General features: G+C 37.7%; 2 protein-coding genes across 2 annotated transcripts; one reads left to right on the forward strand and one right to left on the reverse strand.

The window, feature by feature from the left end:
- Window positions 1-1,686: 1,686 nt before the first annotated feature.
- LOC119728168 (probable cysteine--tRNA ligase, mitochondrial) lies at window positions 1,687-11,424 on the reverse strand. Its single transcript, XM_038200256.1, has 13 exons — window positions 10,626-11,424; window positions 9,424-9,474; window positions 8,850-9,039; window positions 8,391-8,496; window positions 7,561-7,777; window positions 7,090-7,223; window positions 6,618-6,752; window positions 6,068-6,206; window positions 5,391-5,517; window positions 4,826-4,927; window positions 4,340-4,484; window positions 3,855-3,970; window positions 1,687-3,577 (listed from the first exon to the last, which is right to left on the reverse strand). Exons 1-13 carry the CDS (start codon window positions 11,291-11,293, stop codon window positions 3,518-3,520), a joined length of 2,190 nt encoding a protein of 729 aa, XP_038056184.1. The 5' UTR covers window positions 11,294-11,424; the 3' UTR covers window positions 1,687-3,517.
- Window positions 11,425-11,810: 386 nt separating this feature from the next.
- On the forward strand, window positions 11,811-14,511 carry LOC119728408 (inhibitor of growth protein 1-like). Its single transcript, XM_038200636.1, has 2 exons — window positions 11,811-12,112; window positions 12,896-14,511. Exons 1-2 carry the CDS (start codon window positions 11,872-11,874, stop codon window positions 13,666-13,668), a joined length of 1,014 nt encoding a protein of 337 aa, XP_038056564.1. The 5' UTR covers window positions 11,811-11,871; the 3' UTR covers window positions 13,669-14,511.
- The last annotated feature ends 593 nt before the right edge of the window (window positions 14,512-15,104 follow it).

The raw sequence follows: 15,104 nt of genomic DNA on the forward strand, positions 1-15,104 counted from the left end.
CGCTCACACACCGGCACCTTAAATTTGCCAAATTCGGTGCAGAGATTCATATTCTATAAATCTATCGAAAGAATAAACTGAAATAAACTGCAAATTAATTTGCAGCTTGAAAAGGGTGAACAACAACTAATTAGCCTACGTTGTCCAGACGAATTAAAGATGAATAAAATACAATTAGAATTAGACTATCGTTTGTTGATGTCCCCAAGTCCTAAATGCATGTAATGTCTTCTAACGGCCCCTAAACGTGGTGCAATTTGATATTTTTTCGCCTTTAGTGCCTTACTACTTTAGAGCAAAAAAATGTTCCAAAAAATTTCGCAGTATAATGAAAATTTTATTCAAGCTCTAAACATTCCTGTTTGTACATACCTACGCTTTACAGAGACAATTTTAGCGTGATTTTCCAATTTTACTTTGAAGTGAACAATGAATCCTTTAAATGGCGCGCGTGCTGTCTGGCGCCAGACGACGGCTTTGCCGCTCGTGCTAGTCTCTTTACGTGCCAGCATCCGGGGTGCGTCACGTGTGCGGGTAGGCGCGTGGGACTTGACTAAAGGCTATCACACACAACAATTAGCCTTAAAACATAATTTTGAAAACTAAAGAGACTCACCGCATATCCTGGCAGGCTGGTAGTCTTCCCAATCAGCAGTTGCTTTAATTATATCCTTCATTAGAATCACCCCCAAAATACCTGAAATGGAGTTAAATCTGCTTGTAGTTGTCGATAATAAAATCCCACAATATTAATTTGGCGTAAAGATAAAGCTATTAACACATCACCGACAATCACTGTGAACATATCACTCCGCATGAAAAGAAAATTCCTTCTGGAAAGCTATCCTAACATTATGTACAATTCAACATTGTGAAAGGAATAATGGAAGTTACATTCATATCGCGGCTGTACTCTCTTCATGGTAAAATCAGAATAATCCACTTGGAATAGATCTGTTATATAATGGAGGATGAATATAGTGCGAAAGGCGTCCTTCGAGTGCACAGAAGGTCATCGGACTTTTAGTACGTGGGTATTCCCCTTCGTATTTTACATGTTCAGTAGTAAATTGCTGTTAGCTCCTGCGGTAATCTAAGCTTTCTGTTTTGGAGATGGGGGATCATGGAGGTGGACCGGTGGGGTGGGAGTGTTGCTACTGGGATATAGTAAACTCAAGCCACCCATAAAAATCCTAAATCATATCCCTGTGACTCGACCGATGTTTCAAATGTTTCAATTTTCCCAGGGGTAAGGCCAAAAAAAAATACTCGGTCTCTGGTCAGACCAAAGTTCCGGAATTGACGCGTTCACGCGGCCTTTTTTTTTTTTTGGCTTTTTTTTTTTTTTCAAGCTTGGATTGTACAGACAAGGTGGGTACTATTTTGCTTTTTTAGTGTCCTCATGTACATTGGTGTCCTCCATAATTTGCCTTGGTGCTTTCGATCATTTGCCTTGGTGCAATTTCCCATTCCTTGGTGCTCTTTGGTAAAAAAAAAAATGAGGTGCGGAAATAGAGGGCGCTGTTGGAGCTTTGGAAAAAAAAAAGATCGACGCGCATGATTAAAATCGACGCGCGCGCTGACCAGAGACCGACTTATTTTTTTTTTTGCCTCATAACCGATTTTTAAAAATGCCAAAAAAAAACCTCCTCATATTAACACAAAGAACTACAAAATAACCCGGTGTCAGGTGTTCTAGTTCGTTGGATACTTTATTTCAACTGTACAGTTGTTTTCTTGTAAACTGTGTCGACATTGTATTTTTGTTTAAATAAAAAGTTGGCTGGGATCTTTAAAGCTATGACCATTACTGAAATAAAATCTTTGTCCATTGATTTGTCAGTCTGTATGGTAATGTTCAGAACGATTCTAGACTTCGGCATGCTCTTGAGGTAGGAAACCGATCCCTATTGAGTCAGGAGGTTCAATGTCAAGCCGAAACTGCTGATGAACCCAGGTTTGTGAAATGGTCAGTAATAGTATGTTTCTTTTAAGTCTTAGCAGACAATGTTTGTAACGTGACATCAAATCTGATGAAGTATAAATCAGAATGGTTTGCACTGCACACATGTAGAGTATTCGTTAAAAAAAGAATACAGCATCGTGAAATAAGAACGTCGCGAATCAAAACCCGCAATATTTACAGTGTTTTGTTGTTCCAAGAACGGGCTGTCCTGCATATCTCTAATTTTTGAGATACTATGAAAATACTGGCGTGTAATCTACATGGATGTATTGTTAATGTCTAATTCACAAGTCAAATAGAAACCTGGCCGAGGGCAAGATTCAACCTTTAAAATTGATTTAATCATAAGAAAATTACTACACTTTATTAACATTGTCAATATACAAGGATAATTTGATACCGTGAACATTGTCCACCAATTACCGTCCTTTGAGGAAATCTAATGATTATCAGCTCTTTGAAGTGGGTATTATTCGTAACTCATCACTAGGACAAACACAACTTGTACCTCCCTTGGACAAACAGGACGTCTTTGCAATGAAGGGCCAAAACCTGATGAATGTCTAATGCAGGATTTGAACGACCAAACCTCTAAGGTGGAAGGCTTCAAAATTACATTTCAAACACAATTTCCTTTTGCTGCTTCTGACTCGGAAAAAAAATCTTTTTTTTATAAACCATTATCATATTTTCTCCCATAGAAGGAACTATGTACAGCAATACAAGAAACCAGTTTTAAGGTTGTCTTTACTCATTTTTAAAAACAATTCTCAAACATCCCGAAATGAATAATAAGAATAAAGAGCACGATAAATATACAATTCCTACGGACTGAAATTTCAGGCATCCAAATTTAGTTTAGGTGGGTATTGTTAATGTGCCAATGAGACATACGCCTGTCCCCACAACATGTTTTGTCCGAAAATATATCACAAGTCTGGTGTCTGGAAAATATCAATTGCAATCATGGATCACCAGCTACGGTCTCGGTGCCTGGACAGTAAATAGCACTTTTGAAACTTTTAAATACTTGTGGGGGAGACACATTACCAGATCCTGTGCCTATAGTGGTTAAGTATGCACAGCTGATTTTATTCTGCATTTACACAAACCCATGGGGTCTTCGCGTGAGCATCAGGCGCCTTCAGCAATGCAATTCAGTTCCCTCCCAACGGTCACGCTTTGTGACCATAAAGGCAATACTTGTGCACAGAGTCCTATCATGCCAACATGGCAATAAATCAGGAGCAATGATTAGCTGTTGTTAATTATTTTTGCTACAAACCTTCTCAAACCTCGAACTTCCAAATTCATTAGCACTTTTAAAGGGCATCAAATCAAGCCTCATGTAAAGTGAAAGTGGCTTGCCTCCACCTTCTCCAAACCTGCACAGTCCTCCAAATCCTCGTTATGGATTATAAAAGACATGGGAGGATTAGGCTTTGTGCCAACAATATTCAGAGTCAGTTGCCCCTAACGTCTGCATATACCTTGTCCTGTAACAATCACTGAAGACAGATGTCAAGTTCTGATGGCATCCTGGTACTCTGCTTAAGGCTGGTCTCCTGCTTTCTTTTCCACATACTCCCACGTTGCAGAGGTTCCTCGGTCCTGTGACGGCATCAAAGCAAGAAGTTTTTTTTAGTAAATTTCTTCATGGAAAGTACTAGAGTTAACAAAACAAAGATCTCAATACATAATACAACTGCCGCAATGATTTTTGGAGATTTTGTCTCAGTATGGGATGATTTTTTTATTTTCAGGAATATCAAATTATACCAGTTTAAACCAAAGGTGGGAAAACAAGCCTTGAAACAGTTCTGGGCCTGCAGGTGAAGTCATAGATGGACACAAGTCATGCTTTGAGATATGCCACAGTAACACTCACCTTAATCTGGACTCCAGCTTGGAGCAAATCTTGACGGACATTGTCACATTTCTGTAGCAGCTCAGCACGACGATGAAGAGCCTTGTACATCAGCTTCTTGGGTTTAGGTTTGTCTGCTGCAGACAGGAACAAACAACAACCAAAGAAATGTATTTCTTCTCATCGGAAGAGTGAAATCACAAAAAGAAAAGTGGCTATAAAATCGGACTTTTTTTAATCAAAATAAAATGACTGGGTTCATATATTACAGTTCCAAGGTAGACAAAGAAATTGACTGGAGCGGGGTTTGAACTTACAACTTATAGATCACCATACCGGTGCTCTACCAACTGAGCTACCCAGCCCAATGTTGAAAAGTTAAATTTTAATGTAAATTATTTTACGATCACTCTTTGTCAAAATCAACATTCAAATACTTTACAAAAAGGCCACCACTGCAAAAAAGGCAACTTGCACAGTAAAATGCAGATTTCTCTTGTGCTAACCTGTCCCTGATTGTGTGACCTCTGACCCTTTGAGGTCATCTTCAAGGGGCGTGTCCAGTGCCCACTTTCTGACCTCACTCCTCAAGTTGATCAAGGTATCCATGGTGGAAGACAGTGCTTTGGTTGATCTGCTAGCTGCCACATCCTGGAAATTGAACAGGCAGAAAAATGCCCAATTGTTTTACTCAGGCTTGAAGTCTACTGAGTGACTATGAATCTATGCACTGCATGCAATTCACTAGTTTTGCACTAGTTCACACATTTTTAGAAAAAGAGAAAGATAAAATTGTAAAGAACGGCCGTGCCTTTAACCACATGGGCAATGCCTTATTGTATTTTGTATAAATCAGGAAATGAATACAATGTTAAAACAGTGTACTGCAGATACTAATGGGTAAACTGATGTCATCAATTTTTTTTTACTTAAAAAAATCTCCCAAACGGATTGGGGATTGTAAAGGATTTTAAAAAACTAAAGATTTGCACCATTCTACTCTGGAACTTGACTCCCAGCGCCTGAAGGATCCGATCGATGTAGGATGCAACTCCAGCAATAGCACCAGCACATCTAGGCACATTCATGTGTTGCTAGAAAAAGAAAGAACAAAACCGGTAAAATCTTGCATCATACATGTACATTCAAAACAGCAATGCACAAGACCCTTCTTAAAAAATAAAAGTGCTTTAAGCCTCGTTTTTTTCCCCCTTTTGACAAGATCTGAGGGGAAATTAAGTGCTCTTCATATAAAAATTGAATGGTGCTTGTGCCAACGATTGACACAAACCTTTTCAATTTGTGAACTATTACCCCTGAACCGGGCTGAAACCACAAGAAATATTTTATGAGTTTTCGGCTTCATAATGGCACACGATCAGTACAAAGTGCTCATATCTGACCGTCCCAGAAAAATCTTAAAATACAAAACTCAGAATTTCAGCCCTGTTTGTGGATGGTGAATTAACATGTCAGGACAGATTTCTCTGTTCACAGAGTACAAAAGGTGAACCATGTTAATTTGGGAAGAACCAAAATCTATGTTCTGTTGTTTACCTGATGTTGTTTACCACCTATCGCCATGTTTGCTGCTCGGACCAGCTCCATGATTGCATCCAGTCCCCGCTTGGTGTCAAAATCATCAGCTACTGCTTTCATGAATTGGGTCTGGGTATCAGCAAGTCTTCACAGAAAGAGTTGCAAAAGAGAAAGATATGAAAACATCAGTTAGAACATACCCGTTGGTTCAGGAATACTCTCTTTTTGGAACATTGTGCAGGGTACCAAACTAGTTCAGAATTTGGAAGATTAAAGACAAATAGAAAAATGTTCCCCTGGAAACTCCAAGGCTGTCGCAAATGTAAAACAGCATTTCGGACAGAACAGAATAGCGGGCAGCTTTCCAAAAGTGATGTTTTATTGTGATCCCTGACTTAATCAGGTCCTTCCAACACTTTCATAAAAAGTGCAGTTTTCAATCACTTTCTTATACATGTAGTATCAAATGAACAGTTGATTTCCGCTCTCCCCTGGCTGCCCAGGTCTTAAACACAATATCAGAAGGCAACAAAGCAAACAAGTTTAGAAACAGCTGTTAAGTTGTTTTTATTCTTTAAACTTTGATAACCGTGCAAATTTGTCACTTTTTCAAATGGATAGAGCGCATTTGGGAAATAAACTCTTCAAATGAAAGAAAGATTTTGAGTTGAACTTTAGACATAATTTTGACTCACTTCTGCATGAGGGCGGCCTCGCTGATCTCCCGGGCCATGAGTTGACCTTTAACATAAGCATCGGCATCATTGAGAAAGGAAGATAGCTGCCTGCATATCTTGACGGCATGACGGACAGTTTCTTCAGAATACTCAATATCTAGGGACAATTCAAAGCACTCAAATCACAAACTAGAAATAATGCAAACAAGACTTTTGAAGGCAACTTTTCACACAGTCAAGATTGACCCTGTCGAATCTGGAGATTCTCGATACATTCAAAATTAGTAACATTTGAATCCAACATTAGTTTTGGTAAAGTGATTCCAATTAAAATAGAAAATGTATGCACTGAAGATCAAAATCTCAACCTGGGAATTACAAAATATATTTCACTCGCTCATGTTATACAATGCAAGAACATAATGAGGTGATGTCCAGGCTATTTCCACTGAACCCATCTGCAATCAAACAATTTGCAATCTGTTATATTTTTTTCTAGCTCTTAGCTTTTGTTGGATCTAACAGATACAGTAGAACTCTGTCATAAGGAATACAAAGTACAACTCACCATTACTATACTTGGACATGAGACAGAGAACTCTGAAGTGGTTGGCTGAATAGGACTGCAAGAAGTCTTCAATTGTCACAAAGTTCTTCAAAGATTTGGACATCTTGTTAGGGTCACTCTTACGGAACAAATGACCTGAAAAGATAATGTATTTCTTACAATTTCATTAACAGCATCATTCAAAATCAAATGCTGTAACCCAAATTATACAAGTTTCTAATAATGAGCAATGTGTAAGGGAGATCTAACAAAATGATTTCATCATTTAATTTGTATCCGTATTATTCCCCAAAGGTTTTGGTCATTAATTTTGTCAGTCTATTTTGGGGGATTTACTGAAAGACCCATTTTGGATTTTAAAATTCTTCTTACAGCATTTATCAAATAAAAGCTTTGCAAAAAGCTATTCTGACAATAAGTTTGGAGATATTCACTTAAAGGGTGTTTTCCATTTTGGCCCACCCCTATTTACCTGAATGGAGGAAGTACCTCGCCCAAGAGTTTGAATTGAAGCAGCCTTCACACTGGGCAATCTCATTGTTGTGATGGGGGAAGGCAAGGTCGCGACCTCCAGTATGGATGTCCAGATTCTCTCCAAATATTTCGCTAAAGTAGAAAGCAAAGATAAATTTATAGACTTTGAATCAAGGTGTTTTGTGTAACAAAAAAAGTTGCAGTAAAGTTTCTTGCTTCGGGATACACAGTTCCTTGAACGACTTGAAACTTAAGCACAAAGTCTAATTAAACTTAACCACCCCAATTCATAGAAATTTTTATGCAGAAAAAAAGGCCTAACAATTTTCTCCTCAAGGAAAATTGTGTCTGGAACCAGTCGGACAATAAACAACTCATGACTTTTTCGCTAGCAAAATGCACTTGGTAAGTTAAATATTTCAATTAAATTTAAGCAAATTGATGTGCTTTTAATGGCAGCACATTGTACCTTGACATAGCAGAGCACTCTATATGCCAGCCAGGTCGTCCCTTCCCACTTCCCCACGGTGAGTGCCACCAGGGTTCGTCTGGCTTAGCAGCCTTCCACAACGCAAAATCCTCGGGCGACTTCTTCTCGGTATCCCGCGTCCCTGGTTCCATGTAGTGCGTGGCTAGTTTCTTGTATCGATGTGTGCCAAAGGCATGCACGTCAAAGTACACATTGCCTGTCAAGCAATAGATAAAGTACAAATTGATGAAAAACAGATGTAAAAAGGACACAATTTCAATCATGGCGTTTATGGCTGATGCATTCACAACACTTAAAATAACCTTCAAGAATGAAAACTCAAAGGTCACTCCCCATTTTATGTACAAACAAATGGGAAGGGTGTCAATTTTTTTTATAAAACGATTATGCTCTGGTATCATAAACATTAGACTTCCACAAATCAAAGCTCTTTAGGCAATATCTGATCAACAAGGAATCACAAACTAGTGACTTGTATTCCTATGTACAAATGTACATGTATGTTTACTGAATTGCAATATTGGCTCCCTTCCAATTGATATCACCACTTTAATGTACATGTACATGTACATACCCTGGAACACATTAATGTGCATAGCCATGCATACACAAACTAATGTGATTTCCACATGCAAAGTAGGACCATACAAGGATGATGCAATACACTTCATAAAATAGCTACGCTTATTGTACATATTAGATCAAACAATGTCCAAACATGATTGTTCATGCTTTAGATAATAAGAAAATCAAACTACAATTCTAGATCTAGACTAGTTTACTAAATACAAACTTCGTAAGTGTCTTACCACTTTCAGTTGGGTAAGCATAGCCATTCTTTATTATCCTCTGAATAAAGTTGATAATCTGTGGAATATGATCCGTCACTCGTGGGTTCACAGTGGCAGGCAAAACCTTCAAAGGAGAAAAAGATATAGCTATTAAATATCTAAACGTCTTCTCCTTTTGTAAGAGCCGACCAGTTGTTGTTCAAGATCAAAAGTTGTGAGGGTGTTTTGGGAGGGTGGTTTATTTATTTGTTAATTTATTTACTTATTTATTTGTTGAACTGTGCGAGATTTTCTGCAAAAAAAGGTATTCAACCTGCAAAGGAAAGACAAAAACAATACAAGATTTTTGCTTATGGCAAAAATAGGAAAATACGGGTTTTATATTTTCGCCACCCAAAAAATAATATTATTTAAAAACAAAAATTCTGGTAATACTGGTAATTTATTGTTATTCCTAAATTAAATTTGTGATTTTACCTGTAACTTCTCCATATCACGGAAGAACTCGGTCTCATATTTCTTTGTCAGCTTGTAGAAATCAATGCCTTCTTCAAGAGATCTCTGGATGATCTTACTGTCAATGTCTGTGATGCCAAGGACATGAACCACATTGATGTCATAGAACTCAGAGAGGATGCGCCGAAGGATGTCAAAGCGGACATAACAGCTGGAAGAGAGGCAGTTAATATTCTGTTAAATAACCGGTTTAATTAATGCACCAATCAATTAAAACTTGTAAATATGAGCACATAGATGTCATTTTTTTTTCTGAAAATGACATTACAACTTTACAGCAGACATTCACTGACCATACATTTGTCTATACCCACTTATCCTCACAAATACATGTACTCTAAGTGCATTAAAAAAACTAAAAATTGACTGTATACCATCATTTTGTCTACAGGTTTTTTATTATTATAATTTCACTCTTTTTTCTTGAGTCAAATTTTGGGAACCTCCAAATTGGACACAAAAGAGCAATAACAAATATAAATCTTCTACAACTACTCTTTTGTTTTAAATTTTTTTTAGAGAATAATTTTATTACCTTCCATGACCAAGATGAGGACTATCGTAGACTGTCGGACCACAGGAATACCTAAAAACATCAAACAAGACAAAATCAATGCAATGTAATTTCTTGGGTTTTTTGAACAAGTTAAGTCAATGCAATTCTTTAAATCATTTACTGATTATGTGACTCCGTTATACACATAACTTTTATGAGCACACAATATGGCAGAGTTCTGGATCTGGATCAGTACTGCAAGCAATCTCCTGTTATGGGATGTACAGGTTGCAAACCTGTAGCAAATCTGGAAAAGCAAAACGGATATTTATTGAGATAACCAGCCACTGTCGTGTACATGTATTGTTTTCTGCAGCGGGATCTCAGGTTATTTTTATTGGAAGCACATAAATACTAAAACCTTATACTTTTTTTTGCACAAGTTGCGATTCCAGGAAACTGAAATATGCTTAATGTTGGCTGGGAAATGCCAGTGTGAGAAATAGCAGCTGGGAAATCCCATTATTAATTAATGTCTCGATGTATGTGTATCATATATCATCCAGGGCTGGTGGCTGTGTTACGAACACCTTCGCTCAACAAATAACAAGTTTGTTTACATTCTAATTAATGGAAATTGTGAAAGAGGATGGCAACTTTTTCTTTATATTTTTTAATAATAACACTTAGACAGCATAGTCAACCAGCCGTGTCCCCTTTAAAATAATGTCTGTATGACTGTATGTGTTGGTCAGTGCAGTTTGGAAAACCCAAGTTCTCATGCTTATCTTTGCAGAATGCTGGAGATATCCGAGTTTTACAACAAAACTTCAAATTGCAGAGACCAAGTTACACTGCCACAAGAGTTTTTCTCTCCAAAAATTGCCAACGTTTCTCAGTGTAAAAATTCAACTTTTCGTCAACATATTTCTGAGGAATGTCCTTCATTATAAAAACATGTTTCGTGTGTTGGGATAATGCATTCTTTTTGACACCGGAATGACTGGAACATATACATGGATTTTTAAGATCATTCACAAGCATTTTTAGCAATAACATTGAATGCTGATAACACTGTCACCTGCTTGGCTTTGAGGTAGCTAGAATTACCTCAGCCCTATATTTTATCAAAAATAAAATATAGGGCTGAGGTAACTCCAGCTAGCCTTTTAAGGGCTTTTTCCTTTCAAAAGGCACGCTTCAGGAAAATATTTATTTAAAAAAAAAAAATGTTTGATTACCAAGTTGCCACATTTTGATTCCGTAAAACCAAAGGCTCCTTTTTCAGTAGTTGTTTTGTTAGCGAGTTCACAACCATAATTTCTGTGTTGTGGCCATCTCGTTCAAGGACGACATCTCCACTCGCCAAACTAGGTCCAGCAATGACTGGAGACGATCTCTTCAAGTCAGCTAGTTTCTCACGCTCGAGTGTCCGTTCTCTGCTAAGGTTTCCGCCCTGCTTGCGAGTTTTAACATTCACACTGACAACATCACTACTTTGTTTCTGAGACAAAAGCGGTCTGACATTTCCATGGTTACTGGTGCTCAAATATCGAACACAATTTGTTATTTTTTTCAGGTTCAACATGTTCAAGTTCCTTGCCAAACTGCATCGTATAGGGTAAGGTTTGTGGTGTCTTCGATGTATGTACACAGCACCTGCGTGACCTTGTTCACGATTCGTAAGCCCCTTCCGCTGGGGAGTGAACTTCTGAACCAAATGGACGTCAAGTTGACTTCTCGAACATGTCGAACAGGATGCTGCTGCATGCACGCACGAAATGGTTTGTCTGCTGAAACTTGACGGGGAACACCATGGCCGTCCGCCGCCTGATGTTTGCCCCACGTTTAGCAACTTACAAACATGCCTAGCGGTCCAAATTGTACCTTTAGGTACCCGGGGTATCATCTCTCACTGCTTAAGTCTAATTTAGTTGCGAATTAATGATGTTTTCAGTCGGAATGTTTGACATTTTTAGCCGCCCATTCCCACATCGGTCACGTCTTCGGCATAGGTTTTACTGGTAAATGAATTGACCTTGAGGTCATCAGCCAGCTGAATGACCCTGACGAATCGATTTTTATTGAGCTGATGTTTACGAAAAAAAGTATATTTATTATAAAGCATAATACAAAATAGGACATAAAAACTTAGGAAAATAAGCTTTTTTTTGTATTTATAAATAAAAAAAAATTAAATTAACTAATTTCAGAACAGATATTCATACTACTTGTCATGTTCAATAATATTTTTTAAATATCATCCCTCTGTATGAAATAATAGTACAGCCCAACTCGACGAGGATAATCTTAAGGTCACAGCGCATGCTCGGTTAAATAACATTGGGGGAAAAAAATTATGTACGTCGTATCCCCGCCTCCGCACAGAAATTGCATGTGCATATTGTGCCCTAGTTAACCTCGCGCGTACGAACAAAGAGGGTCGGAATCCAGGCTAAACAAGCAGAAGCGGTACTGTTTGTGTGAATGTCGTTTACGAATTTGTGTGTTGTCTGCCTCAAAAATCTGCCCAAAGAACATTTTCCATTTCGAAGTTATTTTTTCAGCTTTTATCAACGAAGTGAAGAAGCCATGTTTGGTCAAGGCTCCCTGGATACCGCCAAATCAACGGTGTACGTTGAGGATTATTTGGACTGCATAGAATCGCTGCCCAACGATTTACAGCGGAATGTCTCGCAAATGCGGGAAGTGGACAGTTTGTATCAATGTAAGTCAGTAAAACGTTCAAAAATGTCTGAATTACAGGGGTGTGGACATTGAATTTTTGTCAAAGAGTTGTTTCTTCAATGGACAAAGTAGGTGGTGCTAAGTAACGAATGTTTGTTTTTATACAATTCAGATAGAACAAGATTTTCTGGACGTTCGAATACGACGATTGTGATGTTCATTCATTTTCAATAAATTTCATTGCATTTGCAATAATTTTAAAGATGGTGGCAGGGCCGATGGTCATGATGGTGGTTGATTTCTCATATTTTTGAAACATAATCATAGAGCATCGGTTATTTGGGTTGGACTTTTTCCTGTTTTGTCTGTCTAGTGATGTTTAAAAAGGAAAGAAGACCAAAGTCGCAAAGAAGATATCGCTATTAATTATTTGCATAGTCATAAAATAATTAAAAAAGGGAAAGAATACACATGTAGTATTCAGAGTCAGACGCGCCACTTCAGCAGTTGCGTACAAAGTCTATGGAAAGTCAAGAAAGTTTGCTAAGTACATTGTATTTCCTTACAAAATTGGAAATGTTTCTCAGCCCAACATTCATGTCTTTTAAACATTTTTGCAATCACTGACCTTTATTGAGGTGATGCATGAAGAAAAAAAGTGGCATCAGGTTGCAACATTCTTTCCAAATGAGTCTCAGTCTAAGTAAAAAAGGAATGCTATCAAGAAAAGAATGGTACCGGAGGTATTGGTTTTAAATGATTCTCCTTAAGTAACTTATAACGGAAGAAATAAAATATTGTGTTATTTAAATTTTTTTCACAGCCATTCTGAAAGAGATTCATCAACACTATGAGACTCTGAGCAACAAGGAACTAGACGCAGCAGCTCGTCGTCGATGTCTGCTACAGATGCAACATGCCCTCGTCCGCAGCCAAGAACTCGGCGATGAGAAGCTTCATCTAGCATCGCAGATTGTAGAGCTGACTGAGAACCGACTCAGACAGATGGAGACCAACTCAGAAAGCTTGGTCATACGGGAACGAACGGAACAACGCGCCCAAGAAGCAAGCAAAGTCAGCATCAAGTCTCCCTATACTAAACCTGGTTACACCAAACCTGCCTATACTAAACCAGGTTACACTAAGCAGGGCTACAATAAACCTGGTTATGGTAAACCAGGTTATGGTAAACCGGGTTATGGGAAGGCGACATACAACAAAGTAGTCAAGAAAGTTGTGGAGGGGAACCAGGAGAAAGCCATGAAGCGACCCAGGAGACAGCGTAGCCATGATAATGGTAAAGATAAAGAGATAGGAGTGTCTACCAATGAGGTTGTCAAGCCAGCCAAGAAGAAGAAGAGGTCTAAAGTCAACAAGGCTGAGAGGGCAGCATCCCCCATTGATCCACCAATAGATCCCAACGAACCTACCTATTGCCTGTGCAACCAAGTCTCCTATGGTGAAATGGTCGGATGTGACAACAAAGACTGTCCATTTGAATGGTTTCACTTCGGTTGTGTCGGACTCACCCTCAAACCCAAGGGAAAATGGTACTGTCCAAGATGTCGACCAGCGCAAGACGCAAAGAAAAAGTAGCGAGGGTTTCGTTTACAACCATAGTTATTTTTTGTACTATATATTAATAGTAATTAATTGTATATATGTAACTTTTCCATTTAAATTGAATTTATACATTTCTTCTGAACTGACGACAGTATCCAAATTAAAATCCGAGAAAAAAGGCAAGACAGAAAAATGAAAATAATTTTTCGTATAAGTTCCAGGCAATATAAATCAAATGAAATTGGAATGTAGCACACAGGTTGGAGTTCATTTCATTCAATGGTAAATTTGTTTTGAGGTTGTGCTGTTCGCAATAATTACAATGAGTTTGAAATATTTTCAGACATTCACTTTTAGTAAATTCAATGTTTTGCCATGTTGGGAAATACAGCTTGTTTTCTATTATTTGATTGGACAAAATTTTATTCACTTACTGTTAAAATAATGAATTATGTTTTCCATTAATTGACGTTGATATGGATTTAACATTGGTTAAATTCCATCTTAAACTTGTTTTCCTGCAAGCTAGGATTTGGTGTTTCCTGCCACTGTACAATTTGAATGCTGCCCTCTGGTGGTGAAGATCAGACATACAATCGGCCAGCAGTATAATGCACATGCTCTTTCAAGCCTTCCTCAAACATAAAAGTTTCATAGGATACTTTGGGGGATAGTTTTAGGTTAGCAATAACAGTCATATTAAATGGTTTCTCCAGAATTTCCTCCCTTGTTCCATTCATTTCTGATATGTGGGTCATCCTTTTTTAGTATTCCGTACATGTATTTTGTCACTATTTTATGCTTATACACATTCATCATTCTAAACATAGCTTGTGTCGCAGTATTGTCTGTAATAAATGTGGGGTTTATATTTGACACCATGTTGCATTCATGTGAAAAACATCCATTTGACAAATCAAATCTTGAATTTCCTCGTTTAGTGTAAACATTTAATGTTCATTTGGCAACATACATGTATGTATAATTATTTTCTTAACAACTGTCAAAACAGGTGTCATTAAGCAAAACAATGACACATTTTTAACTGAGCACAAAATCGAATCCATTGTTGCCAAAAAGATGTATAAGTCAAAGTGTAAAATGAAATCACACAATCTACTGTTTAGACACAAATGTGGATGAATTTCATTTTAAACTCTTTTCTTTCAGAATGATTGTTAACGTTTGTCTTGTTAAATTGTTACACTTTTATTGTGTACAATTGCAGCTGCCTTGAATTTGACATTTAACTGTTTGGGTTTTTTTTTATGAAGAAGACACTTCTTACCAGCTGTATCGTGGGATCAAAATCGAGTTTTCAATTTTTGAGGCAGGCCGCAGAATGCAAGGATAGACCAAGAAGATCTGAAACTGATTATTACTATTAGTATTTTGTTTACTTAAGTTTGTTGCTATATACAAACACATCCACACATACATGTATGTCCTACATCTTTGGCATTGGCATT

Source organism: Patiria miniata, unplaced genomic scaffold (assembly GCF_015706575.1).
Source record: "Patiria miniata isolate m_02_andy unplaced genomic scaffold, ASM1570657v1 HiC_scaffold_20, whole genome shotgun sequence".
Classification (NCBI taxonomy): domain Eukaryota; kingdom Metazoa; phylum Echinodermata; class Asteroidea; order Valvatida; family Asterinidae; genus Patiria; species Patiria miniata.